Here is a 12,366-nt window from a genome sequence, read left to right as displayed (position 1 = left end):
GAATTACTGAACATTTGTTGAGTTGTTCTATGACCCAAGATATTGTCAATCTTGGTGAATGTTCCACATATGCTTGAAAACAATCTGTATTCCAATTTTATCGGATGGAACAGTCTAAAACTTTCAATTAGGTCCCAATGGTTGATGGCATTGTTCAGTTCTTCACTATCCTTGGGGACTTTTGTCAAGCGGTTACATCGATTACTAGGGGAAAGGGTCATAAATCTCCAAATATAATAAATGATTTCTCCATTTTCTCTATTCAGTCCTTTCAGGTTTTATTTCATTTATTTTGCAGCTGTTTTTTGGTGCATGCATATTTAAGATTGTTACATCTTCTTGGTAAATTGATCTTTTTACCACTCTGTAATATCCCTTTTCTTTATTCTGATATCAACTTTAATTAATAGTAATATAATTCATTTTATTTATTTTTATTTATATTTAAGGAAGAAATAATTCATAATTAATATAATAATCTTTCTTACTATAGCCATTCAAGCTTTTTTTTATTAATGTTTGAATGGTATGTATTTTTCTAACTTTTCACCTCCTATGTCATTATATATGGAGTTTCTTACAGCACACAGTCAAGTCTTTTTTATCAACTCTGCCAATGTTCATCTTTTTATTATTCATATATTAGGATTTAAATCCACCATTTTAGTATTTATTTTTTTGTTCCCTCTGTTTCACCTTCCTCTGTTTTCCCTTTCTTAATTTCTTATAGGTTATTTGAACATTTTAGTATTCCATTTTGGTTTATTGATAGCATTTTTATTATATTGCTTTGTGTAACAGTTTTAATGATTTCTCTAGAGATTATAACATATATGCATAATGTATTATAATCTACTAGTATCAACATCTTACTACTTGAAATAGAATGCAGATACCACAGTTTATGTCCCTTTCCATCACCATTTTAGATACAACTTTCTTAAATATAAACCTCTACATACACTGAAATCCATATCAGTGTTATAATTTCTGCTTCGTCTCCTCAAAGACTACTTTAAAAACCTAACAGAATTTACCCCTTCTATTGATTTCTTCATTCCTACATTCCAAGTGTCCTTACATTATCTCTTACTTTGTATCTGATAAACATCCATTATAGCTACTATTTTAGAACCAACCCAACGGCAACAAATTTTCTTAGGGTTCCTTCATCTAAAAATGTGTTTATTTCTCCTTTATTCCTGAAATATATTTTTCCTGGATACACAAATCTGGGGTAACATCAGGTTTTTTTTCTTTCAGTACTTGAAAAATGTTGGGCCACTCCCTTGTGTCTTCCATAGTTTCTGATGACAAATTTGCTGTCATTCAAATTGTCATTTCCCTAATGGTAATGTGTTGTTTTCCTTTTAAAACTTTTTCTTTGGCGGGTGGGGGGATGGGTCAAATAGGTGAAGGGGAGGGATTAAGAGTACACTTATCATGATGAGTACTGAGTAATGTACAGAATTGTTGAATTACAAAATTGCACACCTGAAACTAATCTAACACTGTATATTAATTATATTGGAATTTTAAAATACATAAAAAATTTTTTAAAATATATATATATACATATACAAAGATTTGCTTCTTCTGCCTTAATTTTCAGAAATTCAACTACAATGTGATTGTGCATGGATTTCTTTGTTTATCCTGTTTAGAGTTTACTTGGCCTCTTGGCTTACATCTTTTGCCAAATTTGGGAAGACTTAAGCCATTATTTCTTCAATTTTTTTTTAACTCCACATTCTGTCCTTTCTGTCTAGTCCTCTGATGACTTAAATGTTATATCTTTTGTTATTGTCCCACAGGTCTCTGAAGCTAAGTTTACTTTTCCATTTAGTTTCTCTCCATTATTCAGATTGGATAATTTCTTTTGATCCATCATTAAGCTCACTAATTCCTTCCTCTGTTCTTTCCATTCTGCTATTGAATTTACCTAGTAATTTTTAAATTTTTGTTAGTCTATTTTTCAGTTCTAAAATTTTCATTTGATTCTTTAAGTTTTCTATTTCCTTGCTGCAGTTTCAAGAGTGTTTTCATTTGTTTCAAGAGTGTCTCTTCATCCCAATGGCTAACAGACACATGAAAAGATGCTCAACATCGCTCATCATCAGGGAAATACAAATCAAAACTACATTGAGATACCACCTCACACCAGTCAGAGTGGCTAAAATTAGCAACTCAGGAAATAACAGGTGTTGGCGAGGGTGTGGAAAAAGGGGAACCCCTTTGCACTGCTGGTGGGAATGCAAACTGGTGCAGCAACTCGAAAACAGTGTGGAGGTTCCTCAAAAAATTAAAGATACAATTACCCTACGACCCAGCAATAGCACTATTAGGAATTTATCCAAAGGATACAGGAGTGATGATTCATAGGGGTACATGTACCCTAATGTTAATAGCAGCATTATCAACAATAGCCAAATTATGGAAAGAGCCCAAATGCCCACTGCCCATCAAATGATGAATGGATAAAGAAGAAGTGGTGTAAAAAAAAAAAAAAAAGATGTGTGTGTGTGTGTGTGTGTGTGTGTGTATAGTGTGTATATACAGTATGTGTATATATATAGTGTGTCTATATATACTGTGTGTGCATATACATGTGTGCATGTATATATATATATATATATATATATATATATATATATAGTGTATACAGTATATGTGTATACACACACACACACACACACACACACACACACACACAATGGAATACTATTCGGCAATGAAAAAGAATGAAATCTTGCCATTTGCAACAACGTGGACAGAACTGGAGGGTATTATGCTAAGTGAAATAAGTCAGTCAGAGAAAGATACCATGTTTTCACTCATATGTGGAATTTGAGAAATTTAATAGAACACCATGGGGTAAGGGAAAGAAAAAAAAAAGTTACAAACAGAGAGGGAGGCAAACTATAAGAGACCTTTATTTTTATTTTTTAAAATTTTTGTGTATGTTTTTATTTATGAGAGAGGGAGAGAAACAAAGCATGAGCAGGGGAGGGGCAGAGAGAGAGAAAGACACAGAATCTGAAGCAGGCTCCAGGCTCTGAGCTGTCAGCACAGAGCCCAAATGGGGCTCAAATTCATGTACCACAAGATCATGACCTGAGCCGAAGTCAGACACTTAACCAACTGGGCCACCCAGACTTTTAAATACAGAGAACAAATTGAGGGTGGAAGGGGGTGGGAAGGCGGGTAAAACAGGTGATGGGCATTGAGGAGGGCACTTGCTGGGATGAGCACTGGATGTTGTATGTAAGTGGTGAATCATGGGAATCTACTCCCAAAGCCATGAGCACATTGTATACACTGTATGTTAGCTAACTTGACAATAAATTATATAATAAATAAAATAATGTAAGTAAATAAAGATGCAAATTAAAAAAAAAAACAAGAGTGTCTCTAATTGCTTGCTGGAGCAATTTTACAAAACCAGTTTTAAAACCCTTGTTGATGATTCCAATGTCTTTGTAATTTCAAAGTTGGCATCTGTTATCTTTTCTTCTTAAAGTTTTCCTGATATTTTACATGACAAATAAATTTAGTCTGTACACTGGACATTTTAAGTATTGTACTATGACATTCAGATTCCTGTTTAAAACTTCTATTTTAGTAGGTGGTCAATCTGCTTAGATTCAGAATGCAATTCTAGGCTCACTTTTGTGGTCTGTGATTCATATGTCAATTTCGCACATGAAGTCTTTCCAGTGCTCTTCTGGTTTTCCCCATTTGTGTGTTACCTAGATAGCAGAACTCTACTTCACTTACACTCTGCATGGATTTGGGTGGTGAGAAGCACTGCCTCATTTCAGCAGGACAAGGATGAAAAATAGAGGACTGTTTACATGGTGTACTAGAGTGGGGCACTATCTCATAATGGGGAGGTTAAAGTCAGTCTTGCCTATAGGCTCAGCTGGGAAGGGACCCACTTATTCTTATAAGGGAAATGGAAATCAAGAGTTCCAACCACAGGCTCCTCTGTGGATGGAGGCTGCTTCCTTACTTTAGAGCATAGAAGGAAGTCATAGTTTTGCCCACAGAACTCTGCAAAATAAGGGCATCACTATGTTAACACTGGGTAGTTGTGAAATCCAGAGTCCCACCCACAGGCTCTGCTGTAGAAAGGTGCCACCTTGCAAATGGTGGTGAAGTGAAAGTCAGAATCTTCCCACAGACTCCAATGAAAAGAGGCACTGCCTCATTACTATAGTGGGGAGGGGTAGAAGTCAGTGTTTGACCTAAGGCTCCACTGGAGAGAAACATGTGTTACTGCACATGGGGGTAAGAGTGTGTGTATGACATGGAGTAGTTCCACTATTGCAATGCCTATTTGGGTGGGTATGAGGGTGCAGCTTTTATTGCAATGTTTGTCTGGAGAATAGAAAGGATAGATTAAAAGGTTTCTGTCTTGCTGTGCCATCCTTTGGCTTAAAAAAAAAAGGCTTTCTTTGATGCTTTTTGTGTGCACCCAACAGTATATCCACGTTGTGGGCTTCTCTAGATCCCAGGCCAAAATATATGGGAGGCAAGAAAAAACAACAATCAGGGAACTCACTCAATCCTTGAGTCCAAAGGTCCCTAATCACTCCACCTTCTCTTCCTTTACTTTCAGAGTTTTCTGGCAGGTGATTTATGGGTTTTGTCCAGGATTTTTGTTGTAATTACTAAGAAGAATATACAGAATGTGTTTATTCCATCTTGTTTGAACCCAAACCTTGTCACTCATGTTTAGCCTTGATTTTGTGTGTCCTATCACTCTCTACTTCTGTTTACAGAGGATATGGGCTGGGTTTTTACTAATCTTTCTATTAATTACGGGCTTAGCAAAGTATGTCATATATGACATATCCTATCAGCTTACTAGCTATAAGAAACTGTGGATACAACTTCTTGGCCTTTACCCACCATTAGGCTCACAATGCAACTCTTAAGTTTGCTCATTCATTCAGTAAATACCTATTTTATGAAAGCTTCTGGAGCTACAGCAGTGAGTAAGACAGTTAAAATCTCTGGTGTTAAGGAACTTAAATTCCATTGACTGGGATAGGGTGGAGGGACTGCAGGCATACAAATAATGTATTCTCCTCAGACTGAACAACATTCAGTGTACTATGTCTCAGTTAATATTAGGAACATACATTGAAAAGTTGCAAATATTCAGAAATCTAAAAATTTGTAATTCGCATAGGTAAGATAAATGTTTTCACTTGGTATAATGGAATTTTAATGATCTAGTAAGCTAGTTATCAACTACTTACCACATAGAGTTGTTTCCACAGACTGGCCCATTCTTGTAGAGTTGCTGTAACCTCAGTCACAATAGAATCTTCGAGTGGAACCACAGTTTCATACTGCCTACAACCAGAGCCACAACAAACAGCCACATTATCTTTGATAAAATACCAGAATGCTATCTATTGACATTTTTAATGTGTGTAATTCAAATTTTAAATTCATGCAAATATAAAGGAGAGGTACATCCAACTGATTAAAGACTCTTTTGCAGTAATATGATGCAACAATGTAAATGGACTGAATTAATGTAAAAATACCTGGGTTTTGCTATATAAGTCCTCAATTTTACTTTTAGAAATACTGCCTTTAAAACAGACTTTTTTAAGAAAAAAGAAATAAAGAGGGCACTTGTGATGAGTACAGGGTGTTGTACTGAAGTGTTGAGCCACTATACTGTACACCTGAAGCTAGTATTATACTGTATGTTAACTAGAATTTCAATAAAAATACACAAAAAAGAAAAAAAATAAATACAAAATAAAATATTTTTAAAATAATTTTTAAATGTTTATTTTTCAGAGAGACATAGGAGGAGGGAGGGGCAGAGACAGAGGGAGACACAGAATCCAAAGATGACTCCAGGCTCCGAGCTGTCAGCACAGAGCCCAAAGCAGGGCTGGAACCCATGAACCACGAGATCATGACCTGAGCCGAAGTCAGACACTTAACCGACTGAACCACTCAGGAGCCCCTAAAACAGAATTTTTTTAAAGACCGTTTTTAAGCCTTTTTCTTTAAAGAAAGACCATATACTGCCCAAGTTTTGCTTAAATTAATTTTTTAAGTTATTTGTGCCCTTTAACACTTAACAGTAATGCAAAGATCTGATGGAAATGAGGGGAAGGGGACCCACACACTGATTTCTAAAACATTTTATAAACCCTTCATTATACTGGTATTCTATTTTCTTAGAAAACTGTGTCAGTAGAGGAATTCTGGGTCTGGTAGAGGAATTCTGATCCTGGTAAGGGTCAGAAAGGTACTGGGTTTCCCTCAGCCTACCTCGTAAGCAGCATCAACTGTGGTGCCATTCCCTGTGCTAACTGCCAAGGATTTATCAGTGAACAAAAGTGGACAGGGTTCCTATCTTCAGAGAGCTCTTGTTCTGGATAGGGAATTAACAGACAAATAATCACAACATACATAAATGAACAGTGATGAATCTAAGAAGGAAATTAAAGTGTACAATCAGAGATTTTAGCTGGGAGACATGATTTAAAAAGAAAGGATCAGTGAAATCTTCTCTGAAGAAGTAGAATGGCCCAAAAGATGCAAAAAGGCCATGACAGGAAAAGTGTGTGGAGAGGGAGAAAACCAGGTATGGTGTCACTTGCAGAGGAAACAGTATACAAGAAGCCACCAAAATTAGAAAGAATTTCACATAAACAAGAACTTTAAAAAAGCCAGTAATGCTGAAGCCAGCTCTGACAGGGCCTTTTCAAATGATACTAAATGTTCCAGATCTTAACTCAAGTAAAACGACTGAAAAGTTACTGAAAGGTTGTTCAAAGTAGGGGCATAACTTGGTAATATTTTTATAATGTCTATGCCAATTGTGAGGGATAATGAAATATTTTCTGGTATAAAAATTTTATATACTGATATGCTGAGGTGATTAGAATCTATAATTCTGATTTATTAATCTATTCAACCACCTGGAAATAGCAAAATATTATACAAACTATTATCATTATGTATTATGTCTTTATACAGTATGATAGGTTGACAAACCACCACTGTGTTCAAAGATAACTCAGTACATTAATATTGAGTATCAATGAATATATGTTACTTGATGGTGTTTTATGGCTTTATTGTTTTATTTTGTGTGCTTCAGTCCAACAGATAAAAAGAATCTTCTTGGAATGATGCCAGAGAACTATCCACATTCATCAAATTTATAAGCTGATTAAAATAAAAACTTCCAAAAATTAACAACTCAGGAAACAACAGATCTTGGCAAGGAAGCGGAGAAAGGGGAACACTTTTGCACTATTGGTGAGGTTGCAAACTGGTGCAGCCACTCTGGAAAACAGTATGGAGGTTCCTCAAAAAATTAAAAATAGTGGGACACCTGGGTGGCTCAGTCAGTTAAGTGTCCGACATCAGCTCAGGTCATGATCTCATGGTTTGTGAGCTCAAGCCCCACATCAGGCTCTTTGCTGTCGGCACTGAGTCCACTTTGGATCCTCTGATTCTCTCTCTCTCTGCCCCTCCCCCGCTCTCCAGTGTGCACGTGCACACACAGGCGCTTGCTCGCTCTCTCTCTCAAAACAAACAAAATTAAAAATAAAACAATTAAAATAACAATTTTAATTAAATATTTAATTAAATATTTATTTAATTAAAAACAATATAAAATAACAATTAAAATAACAATAAAAATTAAAAACAAAAAAATTAAAAATAAAGCTACCCTATGATCCAGCAATTGCACTACCAGGTATTTATCCAGATGATATGAAAATGCTAATTCAAAGGGGCCCATGCACCCCAATGTTTATAGCAGTACTACCAACAATAGCCAAATGATGGAAAGAGGCCAAATGTCGACTGATGAATGGATAAAGAAGATGTGGTATATATGTACAATAGAATACTACTCGGCAATCAAAAAGAATGAAATCTTGCCATTTGCAACAACACAGATGGAACTAGAGTGTGCTATGCTAAGTGAAGTAAGTCAGACAAAGACAAATATCATACAATTTCACTCATATATGGAATTTAAGAAACAAAAGAACACAGGGGAAGGGAAGGAAAAATAAGATAAAAACAGAGAGAGAGGCAAACCATACAGACTCTTAAATACAGAAAGCAAACTGGAGGGTTGCTAGAGGGGGCATGGGTTGGGGATGGGCTAAATGGATAAAGAGCATGAAGAAGGGCACTTGTTGGGATGAGCACTGGGTGTTCTAGGTAACTGATGAATCACTGGGTTCTACTCCTGAAACCAATACTAAACAGTATGTTAACTAACTAGAATTTAGATATGGATGGATAAAGAGGTTAGAGTGGGAGAGAGCCAAAGCATAAGAGACTGTTAAAAACTGAGAACAAACTGAGGGTTGATGGGGGGTGGGAGGGAGGGCAGGGTGGGTGATGGGTATTGAGGAGGGCACCTTTTGGGATGAGCACTGGGTGTTGTATGGAAACCAATTTGACAGTAAATTTCATATATTAAAAAATAAAAAAAATAGATATGGATGGATAGATAGATAGATAGATAGATAGATAGATAAAAACTTTCATCAAAGGCTTAAGAGTAAAATGGGATATATTTTTTTTCCTTGTGTCACTAGCATCCAAGGTAGTGACTCCAAAACTCAACTTTACCAATTATTTCAGGTACTACTACAACAGTTTAAATAAATGGTTTAATTTAGTTTAACTTTTAAAAATAAGTCATACTGAACTTCTCAGATGAAGGAGAGTAAGCCAGTGACAAATGACAGATCTGAAAAAGAAGTCTTAATGACTTACTACAAAAAACTGAATTCAAAGAGAAGACATCCTTTATTTCTTCAAACTACTGGATAACTGCATATAAACATTAATTTCTGAAATTATTTTTATATTCCATGTTTTTAAGAGTGCTACAGAGATAATCAGGAGATTTATAGAAACAATCAGGGAGATCACAATCTTAATAACAAAATTTAAATATAAAGCACAAATAGATGCTGTGTGACATCAACTATAAGTTTTTGTGCAGTTCTGAAGGAAAATGTTCACTGTAAACTGACGATAAAGCTACATGAAGGAAGTGAGGTTCCCAAAGGAAGGTTAGGTTTGAAAAGCAAGGAGGTAGAGAGAGGACCCTGTAGGCTGTAATAAGCTATAAAAAAGGTACAGAGAAAATAATGAGCAAAACATATTAAAGAGGATTCATGCTGGGGACACATAGCTAACTGAAAAGACAGAAGGTATTATCAGGGCAAGGCTAAGAGATTTAAACCTGACCCTATGAAAACAGACACAGGGGATGTTATAAGAGTGTTGTGTTTTAAAAGAGAGAGGGAAACAGAGGCGCCTGGGTGGGTCAGTTGGTTGAGCATCTGACTTTTTTTTTTTTTTTTTTGGCAAGTAAAGAATTTTATTATTTTTTTTGTTTTCTTTTTTTTCTAAATATAATTTATTGTCAAATTGGTTTCCATACAATACCCAGTGCTCATCCCAACAGCTGCCCTCCTTCCTGCCCATCATTCACTTTCCCCTCTCCCCTCCCCCATCAACCTCAGTTTGTTCTCAGTCCTTAAGAGTCTCTTATGGTTTGCCTCCTTCCCTCTCTGTAACTTTTTTTCTCCTCCCCTCCCCATGGTCTTCTATTAAGTTCCTCAAGATCCACATATGAGTGAAAACATATGGTATCTATCTTTCTCTGCCTGACTTATTTCACTTAGCATAATACCCTCCAGTTCCATCCACGTTGCTGCAAATGGAAGGATTTCATTCTTTCTCATGCCAAGTAGTATTCCATTGTATATATAAACCACATCTTCTTTATCCATTCGTCAGTTGATGGACATTTAGGCTCTTTCCATAATTTGGCTATTGTTGAAAGTGCTGCTATAAACATTGGGGTCCAAGTGCCCCTATGCATCAGCACTCCTGTATCCCTTGGGTAAATTCCTAGCAGCGCTATTGCTGGGTCATAGGGTAGATCTATTTTTAATTTTTTGAGGAACCTCCACACTGTTTTCCAGAGTGGCTGTACCAGTTTTTATTCCCACCAGCAGTGCAAGAGGGTTCCCGTTTCTCCACATCCTCGCCAGCATCTATAACCTCCGGATTTGTTCATTTTAGCATCTCTAACTGGCATGAAGTGGTATCTCAGTGGGTTTTGATTTGTATTTCCCTGATGAGGAGTGACATTGAGCATCTTTTCATGTGTCTGTTGGCCATCTGAATGTCTTTGGAAAAGTGTCTACTCATGTCTTCTGCGCATTTCTTCACCGGATTATTTGTTTTTCGGGTGTGGAGTTTGGTGAGTTCTTTATAGATTTTATACTAGCCCTTTATCCAGAGCATCTGACTCTTGATTTCATCTCAGGCCATGATCCCAGGGTGTGGGCTCGAGCCCCACGTAGAGCTCCACAATGAGCATGGAACCTGCTTGAGATTCTCCTCTCTTCTCTCTCTCTCTCTCTCTCTCTCCCCTCCTCCCCCACTTGCACTCTCTCTCTAAAAAATAAAAAATATATTTTCTAAAAAAGGGGGAGGGAAATAAACCATAAGAGACTCTTAAAGACAGACAACCAACTGAGGGTTGATAGAGGGAGTGAGGTGGGGGATGGGCTAAATGGGTGATAGGTATTAAGGAGGATACTTGTTATGATGAGCACTGGGTGTTATATGTAATTGATTAATCACTGAATTCTACTCCTGAAACCAATATTGTACTGTATGTTAATTAACTAGAATTTAAATTAAAAAATGTTTTAAAAAGAGTGTTTGGGGTGCCTGGGTGGCTCAGTTAGTTGAGCGTCTGACTTCGGCTCAGGTCATGATCTGTCACTCTGTAAGTTCGAGCCCTGCATCAGGCTCTGTGCTGACAGCTCAGAGCCTGGAGCCTGCTTCGGATTCTGTGTCTCCCTCTCTCTCTGCCCCTCCCCTGCTCATGCTCTGTCTCTCTCTGTGTCAAAAATAAATAAACATTAAAAAATTTAAAAAAAAGAGTGTTGTGTTTTAATAAGATTAATACAGAAATAATGTATGGAATAAAATGGAAAGTTTCATATATTACATCCTCAGCTATTTTAACCAGGAACATCTATGGGAAATTTACATTCCTATTTGAAATTTCTAAGGCTTTGGACTCACTTCAATTTATACTAATCAAGTTTAAACTAAAACAGATTCATACTCTGATTTCTCTTCAAATCGTATAAATCTTTCGCCTTTTAAACTAAAACAGATTCATTTTTCTTAGATTATAAACACAAAATCAATATCCTAAAAATTCCTAAAATTCAGACAGAGTATTATTACAAACATACTATTGCACAGGCCAAGCAGAAAAAACTGCTACTGAACCTCACTTGGAACTATGGCTTTTAAAGGTTCTAGAACTAAATAGATTGGGCCTAAAGCAGTTCCCTCCTCCCCTCAGCCTAGGGTCATGATCTGCCATAGCCCAAATATAACTGTGGGGAAAGAGATTTAAAATGTTATTGTATAACTTGGGTCTACATTGGGCCTTGGGAGCAAGTAGAGGTAACTGCATAAGCACTATACAGATGTGCTCAGAGGAAGAGAAGGAGGGGAAAAACAAAATCTCTCACATCTAAAAACCAAAATTCTAAAACATGAAAAATATAATGGTCAAGGTTTAAAAATAATATTATAAATCTCCTCAGGGTTCTAGCCGGAAGATGGCGGCGTAGGAGGACGCGGGGCTCACCGCGCGTCCTGCCGATCACTTAGATTCCACCTACACCTGCCTAAAGAACCCAGAAAACCGCCAGAGGATTAGCAGAACGGAGTCTCCGGAGCCAAGCGCAGACGAGAGGCCCACGGAAGAGGGTAGGAAGGGCGGCGAGGCGGTGGGCGCTCCACGGACTGGCGGGAGGGAGCCGGGGCGGAGGGGCGGCTCGCCGGCCAAGCAGAGCCCCCGAGTCTGGCTGGCAAAAGCGGAGGGGCCGGACGGACTGTGTTCCGACAGCAAGCGCGACTTAGCGTCTGGGAGGTCATAAGTTAAAAGCTCTGCTCGGAAAGCGGGAAGGCTGGAGGACAAAGGGAGGGAGAGCTGCTGAGCCCCCGGACGGCAGAGCTCAGCTTGGCGGGGAACAAAGGCGCACGCCAGCGCCATCTCCCCCGCCCATCCCCCAGCCAAAATCCCAAAGGGAACCAGTTCCTGCCAGGGAACTTGCTCGCTCCGCGCAAACACCCAACTCTGTGGTTCTGCGGAGCCAAACCTCCGGCAGCGGATCTGACTCCCTCCCGCTGCCACAGGGCCCCTCCTGAAGTGGATCACCTAAGGAGAAGCGAGCTAAGCCTGCCCCTCCAGCCCCCGTGCACCTTGCCTACCCACCCCAGCTAATACGCCAGATCCCCAGCAAC

General features: G+C 38.0%; 1 protein-coding gene across 14 annotated transcripts in view; it reads right to left on the bottom strand.

The window, feature by feature from the left end:
- Nucleotides 1-12,366, bottom strand: part of DOCK3 (dedicator of cytokinesis 3) — a 600,629-nt gene that overhangs the window by 367,998 nt on the left and 220,265 nt on the right. For all 14 annotated transcript variants that reach the window (XM_019416991.2, XM_019416982.2, XM_019416983.2 and 11 more), the window contains one exon: nt 5,268-5,364. In XM_019416991.2, coding sequence (XP_019272536.1) covers nt 5,268-5,364 — 97 coding nt within the window. The remainder of the gene's footprint in view (nt 1-5,267; nt 5,365-12,366) is intronic.

The sequence above is a fragment of the Panthera pardus genome, unplaced genomic scaffold, assembly GCF_024362965.1.
Source record: "Panthera pardus isolate Hobbes unplaced genomic scaffold, ASM2436296v1 HiC_scaffold_8, whole genome shotgun sequence".
Lineage (NCBI taxonomy): Eukaryota > Metazoa > Chordata > Mammalia > Carnivora > Felidae > Panthera > Panthera pardus.
This window is presented reverse-complemented; position numbering and strand designations above follow the sequence as displayed.